We start from the raw sequence: 17876 nt of genomic DNA, 5'->3' as shown, positions 1-17876 counted from the left end.
CTCAAATTTGATTAAATTTCTCTACTCTTTTCAAACAAACGCAACTAAAAATCAATATTAATTGAATCAATGGATCACCAAAAACAATAAACAACTAACTTCAACCAAAGACCCCAATTGCTAAAAGATTGCGAAAATGCCAAAAAAAGCGTCAACAGGGTAGAATGGCAAAGAGCACAAAACTTCATCTAAGTTTAGCATTCGCCTCAGATGGTTGGAAGTTCGTCCGAACATACTTTTGCCAGCCCCAAAATGACTGATAAAAACAGCTTTGACAGACGTTGTTAGAGTTAAAATAAAAAATGTTTGAAAACATAAGTCAATGTTCCAAGATGAAAATTTCACGTGAACAAATGTGCTCTAGGTAAAGAGAAACCTGAAGAGAACCAATATTCATCTTCCAGGTGCACTCTTGGATAGTAAAAAACTAAACGAACAAACAATTCTTGGATTGTAAAAGGCTAAACATAACCGACTAACGTTGGAATAGCTCCCGAATGACTAGTGGGAGCTCATCTATTCAAGTCTCCTTCAATTGGTGGGGGGGGGGGGGGGGGTAATTAAACTTGCTAGGGGAATGACGACGTCGTTAGAATTAGAGGTTATTATATACCATTATAACCAATAACAAAATTTAAAGTAAAAAATGATACCATTTTCTCCCCTTTTCATTTGACTTTTAGTAGTGAACTGCCGCCACTTGTTCGGCTGCTCAAAATTGCGAATTAGAGAAAATTAAATGACGCAAAACGAAAAAGTCAAGGGCGCAAATCGGTCAAGCGAGAATTTTGCATAAGACCAACACGTTTACAATAATTGCTTCAACTTCGTTTGAGAGCAATTAAACAAACATCATTTGGGAGCGATTTATTACAGCCCAATACGTTCTGACATGATGATAAATAAATCACTAATTATTTTTAACCATCGATTCGTAAAATACCATGCACCTAGCATTAGATGGATACTTGGCTTGCAAGCAGTGAAAAACACGTTCGGTTAACCTTTTCTATGATTGCGTTCACTTCGAAAACAATTTGAAAACAAAATTTTATTCAACCATAACGCATGAAAATTAAAAACGATATCACATGCAGAGTAAATAATTTTCAAAAAGGTTTAAGTTTAGGTGCTTTATGAGTTATTGTAGAACATGGGAGCGGGGCCGATTCTTGAATCAATTTCGCAGTCACAAACATGACAGGATCTGACGTAAAACGCACTCTCATCACCATCCTAGAATATTGAACATGATTGAAATTCACATCCTTGTGGATTTGAAGACATTCACATGTATTGTTCCGTTAGAATGAAAATGTACATCACTCTTACTTCTAACTTACATTTGATGAAATAAATGGAATAAGAAACAAAGATAGAGTTTCTCTGTTTCATAAAAATTACAAGCGTGGGCAAGTGACGAGATAACCAGAATCTTATTACAAGTTGCTAATATAAAATTGCAGTAATTTTGATCATTTGCATAATTATAGGGACTATATATAACATTTTAGATCTAGACTTTTAATAAAGCTGAGTAGCATGTGTTATTACTGATGATTATATCAGTGAAATACGTTGATTAGCTAACTGCTGGTAATCAGATACAAATTTTGGGTCTATCTGATTTCCCCCTCCTCCCCCTCCCCCCAAGTGTTCTAATGACCACCACTTACAAATTATGAGCAGTTACATAACGTTTTCTTAAAAAACGTGCGCCTCGGTGGCGTAAAAGTTATATTCCCATTAAGTTGGGGGGGGGGGGGGGGGGAGATTTTTTAGTTCATGGTGAACATTCGTTGCATCAACTTAATTGCAATTGTCAAGACCTTTGAAAACGATAGCATTTTGTTTTGGCTATTTAACAATTTAGCACCAATATCTTTGTATTAAATTCGGCTCCACGATAATTGTTATTAAATTTTGTTCAGAATAAACTAACTCAAATCATATTTTATCGGCGATTAATATTTACTATGATCATTTATACTCACTTCCATATCCTCCGCCTCCCCCTCGAGGTGGACCCTGATTGTAGTTATAGTTATAGTAGCCTCCACCTCCACCACCTCTATGTCCACCGCCATAACCTAAAGAGAACATCCAAGTTAGCATCACCTTTACTGTTCAGACTATCATCTGAAACAAGATTGCGTTAATTGCACCAGCAACAGCGCTACCTTCTTCAGTTAAAAGGCGCGAATGCAACTGTTCTCGACACCAGATCTGGCAATGGAAATGAGCAGTTACGAGAACCTATTTTAAAACTTTGCCTAGGAGGTTTACAGTTTTGAAAATTTAGAGCCTCCAGGACACGATACCATCCAAAATAACCGAATTACAAATTTTTGAACCACTTTGTGCTAGTCTCGCCAAGAATCGATTTATTGTCAATAGAATTGTAAAACATAACCCACTGACGGGTGAATTGCTCTCAAACGAACAGCGAGCGGTTGGCATCGTTAGTACCAAGCTGGGGCTTAGAGACGCTAACATTAGGGGGTGGGGGTGAGCGGAGGGGGTCCAAATTGCCAGGTGGAGGTTGTACGGGGGAGTGTTGGGGGTGGGGGGCTGGGGTGACTGAAGGGAGGGCGTCAAATTTAAGAGCCGCCCTTCACACCATGAATTTAGGTCTGTTCAAAACAGATTCTGAACACTTTCTCAGACTTAAAGACTAGCAAGGCGTTAGGCTCTAAGACTCTCAGTCACTTAATGCCCTCCAGATAAAAGTTTAAAGCTCAAGACGAAAAACTGCATGAAGTCTTGACCTTGCATATTACCTGCAGTTCTTAAACATAACCGACTAAACGCCGGAAGAATTGCTCTCGTACGACTAGTGGGAGCTCTAATCAATTGCAGCCTGCTTCAGTCGGGGGAGCCTAAATGGGACTAAGAAATTCAATAGTGGTCTTCAAATAACCACATTAGAGGTAAATATATACCACTATTAAGATTTGAAGTGGAAAAATGGCACCAGTTTCGGCACACTTTTTATTTGACTTTGAGTATTACATTGCAGCCAATTGAGTTAAGCTGCTTGAAATTGTGATTGAGAGAGAATTTTAGATCACACAAAACGCAAAAAGTCCTTGAGCTTGAGCTATAATGAGCTTAGAAGTCACTCAAAAAGTCAAAAAGGTCAAGCGAAAATTTTGCATAAAATAAGACACACACGTTTACAATAATTGCTTCTCCACGAAAGCAAATAATTACTATACATTAGATACTAAGCTACTGTTAAAGTTCAATGTTTGAAAACAGAAGTCAACGTTCTAAAACACAAGTCAATTTTCGACAGCAAACAAGTCAAAGTAATAGCCATGAAAAAACTTGCTTCAGCTACGACTTAATGAGGCTAGCCAAACTATGTAGTGGGTATGCAAAGTACGACGGTATCCATGAGCCTTCCCAGCAATTTCGAATTGCTGCTCATCTCAGGTACTAGGGAAACTCTAAACCAACTTAGAACGACTAACGGCCGGACAAAAAACTGCACAAGAGACCCACAGGACTAATATAGTTGAAAATCTTGTTTGAGAGCAATTAAAATCCTCCACAGAACAACTACGCCGATTGTCCAAGATAGTCTTTAAGTAATGAGATAACGTTGAAATGTCTCATCTATGATTACATTTTTTTTGACAATTTGGCAAGGTTAAAAACTTATTTCTAAAATAACTTAATAACTTCAATACGTTTTCAAGTGAAAAAAATGACATCATAGAGCTGAGAACCAACCCTTGCTTTGAGACCGAATGCAGTACATTTGCCGGTCAAACAATCAATTCGATGCACCGAGAACCATATAATCAGTTTTAAATATACAATAGTAAAAATTTGAAGTCTGTCTTCTTTAGAGCACTCCTGATTTTGTTCTGTAGTCACCGATTTGCAACTGCAATTTTACTATCCAGATGATTTTTATTTATAGTGTTAATCCGACTTTATTCATATGAGGGAAAGAACGCTGTGGTTGGTTTTCTTTTGAGCAACCAAAACATTTATCGGAGAAAGACATGGAGCTGTATCAATTTAAAGCTCTGGAGCGCACAAAACCTTAGCACAAGGTTTTTTGAATACTATTTCGGTGCAAGATACGAGGTTCTAAAAACATGTCTAAAAATCGGTGAAACTTAAAACCAAAATCTTTAATACATTTTTCATATCACATGAACGGTTGTTCAACGTCGAGCAAAGAAAAAGATTAATAAGCAAGTGATATATTTGTTTGTATTTTCAAAATTTTGTTGAGATAACAGTGAAAAGAATTCAAAATTCTGAATAACTTTATTATTAGCGTAAAAACGAGTATAATATCTTTAATCTGTTTAAAATGATTATTTAAATCATCGAACAAAAACTTATCAGATAAGCAGTAAACGAGACGTTAATCTAGCCTTGGTAATAACTTTGCATAATAAACCATTGTACAATTATTTCTCGATCACTGGTAGCATTTCCAAGCAATCCAATGATAATTTGTATGCTAAGAAGCAAATTTTCATTCAGTCGGCTATTTCTGTTTTTCGGCAACTGTTTTCTCAATAACCGCAAATTCCAAGTAGATCAATTCATTCGATGGACAATTAGAGCAAAGGAAATGAGACTTCAAAGAGAAATTTTGCAAAGAGCTCTTGCATTAACAAGTCAATTTTTTTCCAGAGCTATAACTAAACATAGCCGGAAAATTGCCGCCGTTGATAGAAAAACAGAATTTTTCCAAAACTCAAAATGTTCTTATTTAGTGCAAATTCTGCATAATCGGATAGATTCTAAAATTACACTTGACTGAGCTTCTAAACTGAACTATTAAGCATAATACTAACGCCAGCTAGCAATCGCTTAATGACTGGGCTTTATATGTTTATCCCGTTTCTTTTGATTTTGCTCTTTTGACTTTGACCGCATTCAATACATTACGTAATTCAATGAGTGAAAGAGTTTAGAATCCATTCAGTTGAATTAAGTGGGCTAAGTCAGAAGTCCAACGTGACTTAAGTAAAACGAAAAACGTGATCAAAAGGTACAGCGAATTAAAAAAAATTGCAGGACAAGTCCTGAATAACAATCTAAAGAATTGAAAACTATCACTTATGTACTTGACCTGCAGATCAACTGAACAATCCCAGCCGAAAAGACAAAAAGTCAAAAGTTGAGAAACTAAAATAATCAAACAAACTAAACAAAATAATCATTGCTAAAACTCTTGAAGCTTTTACTCTGAAGGCCAAATATGATAAAATTCAACATGCTCAATAACTTACCCATAAGCCTTGAAAGAGATTTATTTGCCATTAAAGGCAGATAGATAAACGCGAAATAAGACAAATGCTTCAAAAAAACTGAAAAGTGCAAAATTTAAAGAAAGTTTCTAAATTTCGCTAGAAAGTTTCTAAATTTCGCTGAAAAATGTTCATAACCATTTATTGTCTCTGGAGTTCTGTTCATGTACCTCATCTTCAAGACCTAAAAAAAATTTGTCGACCAGTAAAGATGGTTAAACTAAGTAAATGACAAAAATCTAAAAACAATTGCAAAATTTAAAAATATTGCTAAAATTTGTCATAGTAATTTTCAGCACAATTTCATTGTCTCCAGAGACTATCCAGTATGTCCATTACAAGCTTTAAATAGTTTCACTACCTCATAAAGATCAATAAACTTGGAACATAATAATTTTTAGAAAATTTTCCAACTTTATTAAAAAATTGCTAAAACTCTTGTTAATAAAATATTGATAACCATTCCATTACTTTTCGCAACTATGCAGTAACATATTGTATAGTAATATTGTGTATTAATGGTGTTATTGTATATTATTGTGTTTGTTTGCAGTAGCAAAACATAGCTCATAAAATGGTCATAAATAAAATTTATTTATTGTGTTTATTATTGTGTATTATTGTATTTATGTTTACAGTAGCAAAGAATATAGCTCATAAAATGGCCATAAATCAAATTTATTAAACGTATTAAAAGTATTATTTCTTGCGAAAGACCTTTATCAACTCTCACAAACGTCAATTTTAGACGGGTCCAACAAAAAATTTGATAAATGGCGAAAAACGCGAAAAAGTGCAACATTTTGGGATGAAAAACTGCTAAAAGTGACGTTTTAACCTTGGAATTAAGGCCTTCCCAGTAACTTCACCACTCTAAGAACTTAAAGGACTACTAAACGCTCATCGGGGCCTCTAATGAAACTTGATTCCCGCTGAGCTTTACCTGTTTATCCCGTTTCAAAAGCTCAAAGTCATAAAAAGGCACAAAAAAAGTTTATTATTCAAAAACATAGGCCAGCGTTCTAAAACAGAAGTCAGGGTTAAAAAACAAAAGTCAAATTTCAAGTCATGATTTCAGCTTAAAAAAACTAGAATACCAACTCCTTTTCGAGTTGTAAAAAGACAGCACCAATACAATCCAATTCTTGGATTGTAAAAAAAGGAGAGCGCTTAAATAATAGCCGTTGAGAGGCTGCCGGCGGCTATTAACAAACTTACAAAATTGTTCTTTATTTGCACTTGTCAATGCGAGAGATATTACTTTAAGTCATCAGAAACGATTAAAAAAGAGTTTAATTTAAAACGTAATTTTTTGAAAAACCAAGAAACATAGCCGGCAGACTGGAAAATAGCCGCGATAGACGCTTGTGGACCTCCATGAATTGAAACAACTAAAACCATAGCTGGCAGATTGCCAGAAAATAGCCGCAATAGCTTTGTAGATCTGCAGTCTCAAAAAAAAACAGTAAAAAAGACAGACCAAAAAAATTCGTCTTTTCATTGAAGGCTGATATGTTCTATTTTGATTAAAAATGTCTATAAGTTTTAGCTGCCTCTATTAGATGCTCTCTAATAACCTTCATTTAGAGTTACACACACCCAGTTGACCTTATCTCTTTGAATTAAAGTAAATAAAAGTCAATTTCAAAGTGAGGAAGTCATTTTTGAGAGTGAGGTAAGTCAAGTGTGACCAAAAATATAATCACGCGAATGAACAAAAAAACTCGCTCCACTAAGAGCAAAAAAATAACGTCACGCACGCACTTCAGATGAAATTGCATGAACGAATGAAAAAAAAGCAGATTTGAAGTGGTTCTGACGTCATATGGTCGTAACAAAAATCGTGACGACGAAATAAAAAAAAGATAGCAGGACAAGTCCTGACGTACAATTCAAAGAATTGTCATTGACTAACCGGATAAACTAGACCTATAATGGACTATGAGTGAATTGAGAAAACCATTTTAAAAAAATCTGATCAAAAAATAGGAAAAAAAAACAAAAATCAATGTTAAAATCCCGCATGTGAACAAAAAAAACCACTAGCGAGAAATGAAAACTTAATTCAAACAAAAAACTAGACCTAGAATGAGATGTGAATGGATTGGGAAAACCATTTAGAAAAAAATCCGATCCAAAAAAATGAAAAAACAGTAAAAATCAGAGTGAAATTGTCGCATGTGAACAAAAAACCACTACCGAGAAACCGAATTTTTGTTCAAACACCATTTTCGCACTCTACTTTAAAATTAGAGCAAAAAAAATTCACGCCGCAAAACCACTCGCTTTTTCGCTCCATTTCCTGTTTCGGCGTGACCAAAATCACCACTCCAATTTGACTTCAAAAATCATGAAAATGTGTGAACAGATCTTAAAAAAAAGACAGCGCCCCAATACAATTCAAATTCTTTGAATTGTAAAAACAAGAGAAGGCCAATAATAGCCCCGGCTATTAAAAACAAGATAGGCAGATTGACCAAAAGTCCTTTATTAGACCACTAGATTTTTAAGGTTAGATACGTACTGTCAATTTCGTGACACATACGGTCTATAAGGAAAAAGCCTAAAAGAGCTTTCCCAAAATTAATATTCGACATCAAAAACTCAAGACTAATACTCAAGAATTAGGCCATACAAGTTTGGCACCACTTAGATGCACACTATTGATCTTTAACTAATAAATGTTCATAAAAATTAAAGTTCCATAAGTGAGTTCAGAAATCATTTTTTTAGTGATGTAAGTCACGCAATTGACCTAAAAGCAGAAATGACGTCACGGTAAGACTAACCAAAAATCTGTTAGACGAAGAAAAAAATTAGGAGCGCAATAATAGCTGCCTGGAATTGCTGACGCGGCTATTAAAAACAATTAACAGCTTTATTTAAAAACTTTTATTACTATTTTGAGTTATATAGCTAAACATGGCACAAATTAAGATAATTGTTACAATTCGTGATCTTAGGCAGTATAATGTGAACAAATCTGAGAACAATGCTGCCGCTAAGCATTAAAAACCTGCTCATTTCCATTACCTTGACCATTCGTCACAAACTTCTACCCGAATATCAACCATAATATGACCACAGCGCTGCAATTCAAGGAATTAGGAGAGAAAACAAAGTCTTCACTAGTTGCTTTGCAAGGCAATCAATGTTCAATTATTCAAAGTATTCTCCTAATTGTTCTAGGGTCGGTTGTATTGCTATAAACATCAAATGATATTCTCCATCATTTCAAAAGGTGCTCTCATTGAGTCAATGAAACTTGACGCCATTTGATTTGCAGACGATAGAATTAAGAGTTGGTAATTCCATTTTGACATCACAATTCAAGGTCGTTGGAGGATTGTCGCTTCCAGATCATACTTACGGCACTGGCTCAAAGACATCATCCATGTCGCCTCTCCTGCTCATTAGTTGTAATCAATGTGCACTGCATTTCAGTCCAGACATTCTGGGTCTGACAGGGTGTCGCCTCGGGGACTCTTACGTAATTTTAAGCTTACAATCAAAGCAGCGTTCATTTCTAATTTTCATTATTAATTTTCAATAATAACCACATCAATATACAACTGCCTAAAGCTTTCCATTTTTATTCAATTTGCTCAAGTCTGTTGTACACTTGCAAATTAAAGCTCAACTGACTAAAAGACAAATTTCATTTAAAATTTCATTTAAACAAATTTCATTTAAAATCTATATTTAAGGTCGCAATGTTACAAGTTCTTCAATCATGAGATGAGTTGAAGTATTTTTCGGATAAAAAAAATTCAGCCCTAAACGAAGACCTGTTTTAAGATTAACAAACTGTTCCGTATCGAGTGCAGACCAGTGAACAACTGACTACCCTGAAAGAAAAAGTATCAAAGAGAAAATTTATCTCGAAAACTAAGTGGAAATCTCGGAAATTTGAAGTGCATTTACTTTCTGCTGAGCCAAGATTCTATCAAACTGAACAAAAATTTCAATAAATTCTGTCAAAAATTTTTAATTTCTTTTCTGATATCATCGCAATGAGTCAAATTAATTAAGATCAAGCAAAAGAGGATTGCCAAGTTATATTGAGTAATTTAAAACAATTCATTGAAATCAAATATTACCTTTGTCAGCAACTGTTGTTGACTGTGCAGCTGAAGGCATTGCGACGGTTATGTAGAAATTAAATTTAAGGGATTTTTTTCATAATCAGTTTCAAATTAATTTGCTCAACGGAACATTAATATAGTCTCCAATACTTCGACATTTTTCATAGCAAATCACTTGGCAAACACCTTTTCAAGCCAAAAGATATTTAAAAAAAGTAGATTTGACCATCTATTTTGGTGGAATGGTTTCTCAGATCAAATTGGCCAGAAAAATTTGTTAAAATATTTGCTGACATCAGTTTATTTCATTACATATTCAAACTAAATCATTAATAAAATATTTAACCATTGCGGGGGAAAGATAAAGAAAGCGTAAATCTAATAGTCATCACTCTGGTATTTGAGGGTTATACAACTCTATATTAAATTTTTCATAAAAACGCCAAAAATTTTCAAAAATTAATATTTTCCTGCTATTTCATTTAATGTACCTCAGTTGATCAGACCCCTTTATTTGGCAAATTAGATCCTTATTGCTCATTTTCAAAAGCATTAACGGGACGAAGCCTACATTTTTGCAAGTGGAATCTTGAAATATTTTTACCTGATGATCGAGAGCCATATCGCTCTTTGCGTAGTTGTGGACGTTCAACAGCATCGTCAGCTTCGCAGAACCAGATAAACGCGGAGGAAAGAATTAATGTGTAGTTAAGAATTAACTCTCATACGAAGAGCATGAAAGAATTGGTAATCACAAAAGAATTACAGGCAGATTAGCAGTTCTGCCAAGCCAGCAATCAAATTCTGATAAATTTGAAAATCATAGTACAGTAAAAATGTATGCCATGAATCGTATCAAGTTTTGACATGATCGCAACAAAGTTTCCCTATAAATGCTACAAAAAGACTTTGCCCAATTCTTCCGGTATTTAGGACGCCGCAACCCGAAATTTGATAAGACATGGGTAAAGTAAACTATGACGTGCCAATCAAAATGTTTTTTCATTGGCTTTTATAATTTCCACAACACCCACAATTTGGGTGTTATATTTTTCATATTACTTCATTTTTTTCATCTTGAAATACAATTTTCATATTACCCCCACCCCCCCCCCCCCCTTATATGGCGCTATCATAACTGCCTAGTTGCAAACAGCAAAAATGAGCGTGATGCTACAAAAAAGCAAATGCATATCTAACAGTAGCACAGATTGGTCATAAAAACCTAAATGCATTTTCGACTAGAACAAAATCTCACAATTGCGACAAAAACAGTTTATTAGAAGACTTCTAGGTTTCCGTTTTGCCGGTAGTTGGTCTAAATCGATGGATGAACAAGAATTTAGCCAATTTTTTTGGGGGGTCTTCAGCAGTTAACTATTTGAAATTGAACCGAAATTCCGATCCACTACAATTAAGGATGAAAGCAATTTATAGGTTACACAAAAAAATCACGCTAGCGCCAAACCTGCTATGAGACAAAAAAGATGACAATAAAGACAAACAGACAAATAATTGCTCTATACTCTGCTACACAGTTACTGTGCACACTAAATCAGCATTTCATCTAATAATACCGTTGTAATAATATAGAAAAGAATAATACATACCCTTAATATGTTCAATAAAATTAGATACAACATTCACACCCATAATTATGCGCCATGTTCTATCATGACAAAAATTTTTTACATACTTTTAGTGCCGTCAATTTTGACCAATCGATATTTGTCTTGAGAAATACATTTTGTCTGGTTTTTGCTTGGAGAGAAAACTCTGGTGGAATTCACAGCTATCTTTTACCCACTTTTTTCACTTAAAGCCATTTTCAAGGCCCATTTGACACCTTCACAAAGTTTGAGACCTGTACGACAATTATACTTGGTTTCCCGTATTACAATTAAGAAGAGTTGCTCATTGTTATTATCATATCTTCCCCCAAAACTTTAATTAATTGGCCAAACACATTTTCGTGTTTGATTGTAGCATGTACGTGATTTCAAATATGGCAAATTATTTGAAAACAGGGTTTCCCAGAGAGTAAACTCAGAATGCAAATACGATGAAACAATGCAATTCCCTCGTATATTTGTAAATTGATAACCTCAAAAGGTTTTTTGGCATTTCTGATAAGATCTTTGGAAGCCTCCGTCATTTTGTTTGAAAATTTAAAAGGACAGTTCTATAGAGGCACGAGTATTCAAACGCATAATTAATTGGTAATGAACTTCTTTAATTATGCTTTTGAACTTCCAGTTTTTAACATTTTCCAGATACAATAAAAGTTGACTTGAAATGATATCATTCTAGTAAAATTAGCATTGCTCAAGTAATTGCAAAAAAGGTATTGTGAATGTCCTTCGCTATCGATTGTGTTTTTCAAAATTCGCAAGACTATAAGACCGAGCATTAAACTCACTTGTCCATTGATCATTATAAATTTGAAATTAAAAGAGTTCGGAACCAATGTCCGAACCGTCAGAAGTTCCTGTAAAGAAAACAAAACGGCCAACATCGCATAACTTTCTCAAACGACAAGCGGGCAATTAAATTGGGAGACGCAGCTTGGAAATTTTTAGTGGGAGAAAAAATCCAACCTGCTAGGGGCTCGAGCGCGCGACATCCCGGAAGTCTAAGACCTTAACCACAAAGCTACACTCGCTTTTTCTTTTCACCGCTGACAATCACCATTATATTATCAGACTTAATTTAGAAATGAGAGCCCTTGAGATCGAGCAAATATCGAGAAGTCAAGTGTGAAAAAGTCACGTGAAAGCAAAGAATGCTCCCAAACAAAAGCGCAAAATTTTGCATAGAAAGAAGACACACGTTTACAATAATTGTTTCTTAGTTCGAGAGAAATAAAAACTAATAAGGTGGAACCTACAGACCATTGAAGAAAAGGTGCAAAAAGATACGAAGAACACTCGAAACTCTCAAATTTCTGAGGAACACTACATCATGCAACACCTCAGCAATTGATCAACGTGGTAATCTGATCAAATGATCACATTCGTTCGAGATCGACCCACAAGAACACGAACTGAACGTCGAGTATCAAAGTAAAATTTTTTTGAAAAGAAAATTAACAGCCCCGCTTAGTTAATATTCTGCCAGATTGTTGGTTCCTTTATCTCATACAATGAGAAAGAACAAATCCGTTGTCTGTTCAGCGTGATTATTGAAGTCTCTATTTTTAAGACTCAATTTCTGATATAGACTTGTCGATAAAAAAGCTACCTCCTAAGCACGCAGCATAAATATACCAGGCAAACTGCTAGACAATAGCTCCGATAGCTTAACAAAACCGAAGTCTCAAAAAATAAACGAAATAAATTTAGAGAAATTTTTATACGAATTAATGTAACATCTGTAATTGCTTTACATTTAAGTACCATAAGGCTGCCTTTAAATAACCTCCAATTAGAACAGCCATTCAATCAACGCAGCGCATAAACAAAAAACTTCCAACACTTTTCAGCAATTTTACTCACAATTTTAGGTCAGAATGCTATCTGAACAGAGTACTTCAGTTTAAAACCATTACCCGCTTACGCCAGAATCGACTTAATTTAAACCGCGAAATACTGTTTATCTTGAATCAATAACTAAAAAATGATAGGAAAACATAAACCGACTAACGTCGGATGAATTTATCTCAACGACAGGCGGGGTAACTTAATTTAGAGGTGTAGGTTAGAAATTTTCTCGGGCTGCCACAAGGGTTTGAACCCGCGACCTCAAGAATGTGGCAGTTTCATTTTAACCACTAAGCTATAAGGCCTCTGACGCTCAATCGCTTTCTATTGTGGAAACAAACCTCATTTCGAAGGGAGAGCAATTGAGATAGCACAAAATTAAGAAATCAAGCAAGAAAGTCACTTGAGAACGATAAATTTTCTAGAACAAAGGCGCAGAAACAGCCAAGCGAAAATATTGCATAAAAAGACACTATACAATAATTGATTCAAACTTCGTTCTAGAGAGCAATTAATCGAACGCAATCCAGACTTCCAATGTCTTACGCATTTAATGTTTATTGGTCGATGGTTTGTTAATAGTTGAAAAACCGATTAACCAATAAATAACGTTAAAAAGATGGGCAAGAAAGAAAAAATTGCTCAAGATTATAATTTCGTAGCTATAAAATATCAATAAGGCAATTACATTCCAATCGGCGCACTTTCAAGTAACAATATACCCAGCCAGATTGCCAAAAATATCCGCCATTGATTCCCATAACACCAAATGGGATTGAAAGAATATAATATTGAAAAATTTGATTGCTTCAAAGGAAATTTTTCTAAGTGCGACCTATTGCGATCAAATTTCGTAGTTGGACATACTCATGTTTCTTAATGAGAGGATACAGGGGATGATAAACCTGGTAACTAAGACTAACTAGAAGTACTTTAAATACCAGCATCTAAAAGTGGTATTTATAAATTTATACTGCTTCTATTTTTGAATCCATTTTTCGATACTTACTTTGTCCATTTTAAGACTGCTTTGCTGAGCAACTGTTGTTTAAAAGCATTTTGACCACAGATAAGCAAAGGATGGAACTAATATATGGAAGTAAAAAGTTCTGAACTAAGATTCAGCAAAGCGAACTTTTTGACAAAAAATTTGCCGCAATAATATTCAGCTGAGAAGATCGGCCATTAATAAACCACATATTTCCGACGAATTACTCTCAAACAACAACATTTTTCAAAATTCTAGTTGAAAATAGTGAATCAGATCAACTTAGACCAGGGAAAAGATCAAGAAGCCAAGTTCAAAGAAGGCAAAATCACCAAGCAAAACGTAACACCAAAAAGACGCACACGAAAATAGTGCTGAGTTCAAATTAGTATTCATATTAGTAGTGAAATTACTGTTCAATAGTTAAATTCTGAAGAAAGTGAACTCAGAATACAATTTGGTTTTAAAAAATTCTCTCATACAAATAAATGATGAAAAATAGATTCGAACAGTTTAAATTACAAATAAATGATGAAAACATACAAATAAATGATGAAAGACAAATACAAATAAATGATGAAAACTAGATTCGAACAGTTTTGAATACAAAAGATTCGAACAGTTTTGGATACTAGATTCGAAGAAACAAATAAATGATGAAAACTAGATTCGAACAGTTTTGGAACGGTTTTGACCAATGGAAATGATAATGCCAATCTTCTCAACTATAAGTTTTCAGCAATAGGTGAAAATTTTGGTAAAAAAGAACAGTACCAATTCTGTAAAAATGCGGCACACCACAGTAACAAATTTATATTCAGGTATACGACAACCAAGGAGATATACTCAACAATTTAAATTTTAAAAAACCGTTGGGTCCATTACTCATTCCAGCTTGGGCTTTAAAAGATGCAAGAGAACACATAGCTGAACCTCTGTTTTCTGTTTAACCAATTCTTAACTGAACAAAACTTTTCTAACGGCCTTAAGCGTGCCCATGTAATGCTTCTTTTCAAAAAAACATGGTCCTCAAGATCCGATAAATTATCGACCAATTTCGCTTACTGGAGCTCTGGCTTAAAGTTTCGAAATCCTTCTTCGAGATCAAATATTAGCATATTTAGAGAAGAACAAGTTGCTCGCAACAACACAGTTTGGATATAGAAAAAAGTGTCAACTACAGATGCTCTTATATTGCACTGAAAAAATCACATGATCTTATAAAAAAAACATCGTTACAGGAGCTTTTTTAGACCTATCAAAAGCTTTTGATTCGATATCACATCCTATTCTTCTACACAAAACTAAACTTTTAGGTTTAAGTGAACAAGCAAAGACAATTCTAAAATCTTATCTAGAAAACCGTGTCCAAAAAATCAAATTCTTGAAGTATGAATCAAATTGGATAGCACTTAACCGTGGAGTCCCACAAGGTACTGTGCTAGGCCGACTGCTTTTCAACATACATGTAAAAATGATATATGATCTTGATGTGAATTCTAAGACAATCCAGTACGCTGATGATACTTTTATCTTTTGCAGTGGAAAAACAATTTCTGAAACAAAATTGCATCTTGAAAAGGTATTGCTGAATTCATTCTCCTTTTCAAGAAAAATGAATTAAATGTAAATGAAAGCAAAACCGAATTTATTATATTTGGAGCCCCTAAAAAGAACAAATTCGAAAGAAATAGTTGTTAACGGATGTACAGTTCTCGAGAAAAAAGTCTTGAAATACTTGAGTTCATATTGACTGTAATCTTTCTTTTGATGAAAAAATAAAAAAATGTACTAAGAAAAATGGCTGTCGGCATTAGGGTCATTTACTCCATCAAAAATAAATTTCCCGAAAAAAACTAGATCTGCTTTACTGAACGCTGTTTTAAGTCATCTGCGTTACTCAATTGTTCTGTTCCCAGGTCTTAAAAAATCAATTCGAGCTACTCTAAATAAAGAACTGAACTGAGAGATAAAAGCATGTTTCAATAGAACCAAATTTGACAGGACCACTGATCTCAAGATCAAACACAAAATCTTACCAGTAGAATACCTCATAAAGTATCGGGTCATTTTATAAAGCTTCTAAAAGCAGATCTACTAGCTTTTGATGAACTCAAGTTAGCCACCCTAAGTGCGAAAATGAATGACCGTACAAACAAGCAGTCATTTGGAGCAAACCAAAAAACAAATATAATGCAAAACTGTTTTTCAAAAAAAGCAACTGACTGGTATAACGATTTACCTCTCGCCTTGAGTCGGAATATCCCTAAAAAGCGGGCTCTCAAAACTACAATAAAAATGATTTCTGGGAAGCGTTTCTAAAAGACCCAACGGTTTCTGAATTGAATTCTAATCTCAAATCTTTCAAGTTCAATCTTAATTTGACTTAGTTTTCATCTTTAATTATTGATTTAAACTTGTCTTGTTTTTCAACCTTCAATTAGATTCACACAACCTCATTTGACCTTAACTCCTCTAAGAACAACTATTAGGTCACAGGAAGGTCATTTTAGAGTGAGGTACGTTATGTGTGACCAAAAAATATGCACGGCCAAGAACAATAGTATCACGCCAATAAGAAAAATAATGCTCAAGCACATAACTCGGTTCAAGAATTGCATGAATATAATCAGATTTGAAGTGAGCAGGACGGCACATGTCGCAACAAAAACCAAGAGAAGACCAATAATAGCTCGCTCCGCTCATCTACAGCAACTATTAACGCTAATTACGAATTCCACCTTTTTTGACCAAAAAGAAACACATTAAAGACCAACAAGACACAAATAAATGCATCAAATTTGATGACATAAAAAATTGTACTTGTGACTTGATCTGAATACAAATTGGGCAAAAATTGCACCGTTAATTCAATTAATGGCAATGAATCAACGCAATAAACCATAATTCCGTATAAAATAGGCTCCGCATAAAATTCCATATAAAATCTTCATCAATTTTTGACTAAAAGCAGTTAATTTCCTTTATTTTAAACCCGCTAAGTAAAATCTTTCAAACGATTAGCTGTATTCCAATTTAGAGTTGCTTTTGTCTTCAAAACTTTATAACACAAGAATCATATTTTAGTGAACATCGTCTAATCCACCTCACTTATGGTGACATTAGACATTAACTTGCTAAAATGGCGCTAGTTTGATGTCCAATTTAAATGGCACTAACCTGAGAGATCATCGTTTCTTTGAATCTCGAGGCCACCCACTCATAACAAAATAAAAATTTTAAGAAGTCTGCAATGTTGCAGAGAGCAAATCAAATGATTTAATTTAATGCCATAATTTGGATGCGCCATGCCGCTTATTGTTTTCAAGATGAATTTAAGTATTCACGCTTAAGTTTTTACAAACTGGAAAGTTGCCTGAAAATATTCAACAATGAGCTTAGCTGTCTATATCATTAAATATGTGTTCATTTCTTTATCAGTCCATATTTAAACAAAGCTAAAACGCTGCTCATTTATTCGGGATAATCATACTGATAAATAATAAGAGTGACCTGCAATGCTACCGCTATAATGTCAACAATCAAGGTCATACTTTTTCTAACTAAGCTTAGCTTCAGTCAAATCATCAATAAAAACGCACTTTGGCTAATAAAACAAACCTCCTCCATATCCATACTGGCCATAGCCATACTGGGGTTGAGGTGTACCGTAGCCACCCGCAGAATAGTATCCTCCTCCGCCTCCTCTATTATATCCACCTCCCCCTCGATAATATCCGCCACCACCTCCGCCTCCTCTTGACTGGTTATTGTACCCTCCGTCGTAATAATTGCCCCCACCTCCACCTCCTCCCCCACCTCTGTTCTGATGACCGCCGCCTCCACCTCGGTGGTACTTTGGACGAAATTCTAAAATAACAAATTTTGAATTCACGTGGTAGCTCAATGGTACCTCGAAGCATGAGGTTCAACAAACGTAGAAATTATTTAATTTAAAATCGGCCACAAAAGAACTTGAAAAACAGTTCCAGCTGAAAATAGCAAAAACGGACTATCCCAAAACATTTACGTCAATTGCTAG

The 17876-nt window shown here is 34.6% G+C and overlaps 1 protein-coding gene across 1 annotated transcript in view; it reads right to left on the bottom strand.

Moving 5' to 3' along the window:
* Positions 1 to 1036: 1036 nt before the first annotated feature.
* The window catches only part of LOC142337436 (uncharacterized), a 40029-nt gene continuing 23189 nt past the window's right edge, over positions 1037 to 17876 (bottom strand). Inside the window, exons 6-8 of the mRNA XM_075386664.1 lie at positions 17456 to 17704; positions 1995 to 2090; positions 1037 to 1236 (exon numbers count right to left, since the gene is read on the bottom strand). Of these exons, the coding sequence (XP_075242779.1) occupies positions 1229 to 1236; positions 1995 to 2090; positions 17456 to 17704 (353 nt within the window). The 3' untranslated portion in view covers positions 1037 to 1228. The remainder of the gene's footprint in view (positions 1237 to 1994; positions 2091 to 17455; positions 17705 to 17876) is intronic.

Source organism: Convolutriloba macropyga, chromosome 1, assembly GCF_964194025.1.
Source record: "Convolutriloba macropyga chromosome 1, txConMacr16.3, whole genome shotgun sequence".
NCBI lineage: Eukaryota > Metazoa > Xenacoelomorpha > Acoela > Convolutidae > Convolutriloba > Convolutriloba macropyga.
The sequence above is the reverse complement of the archived record's forward strand: the minus strand, read 5'-3'. Positions and strand labels throughout refer to the sequence as shown.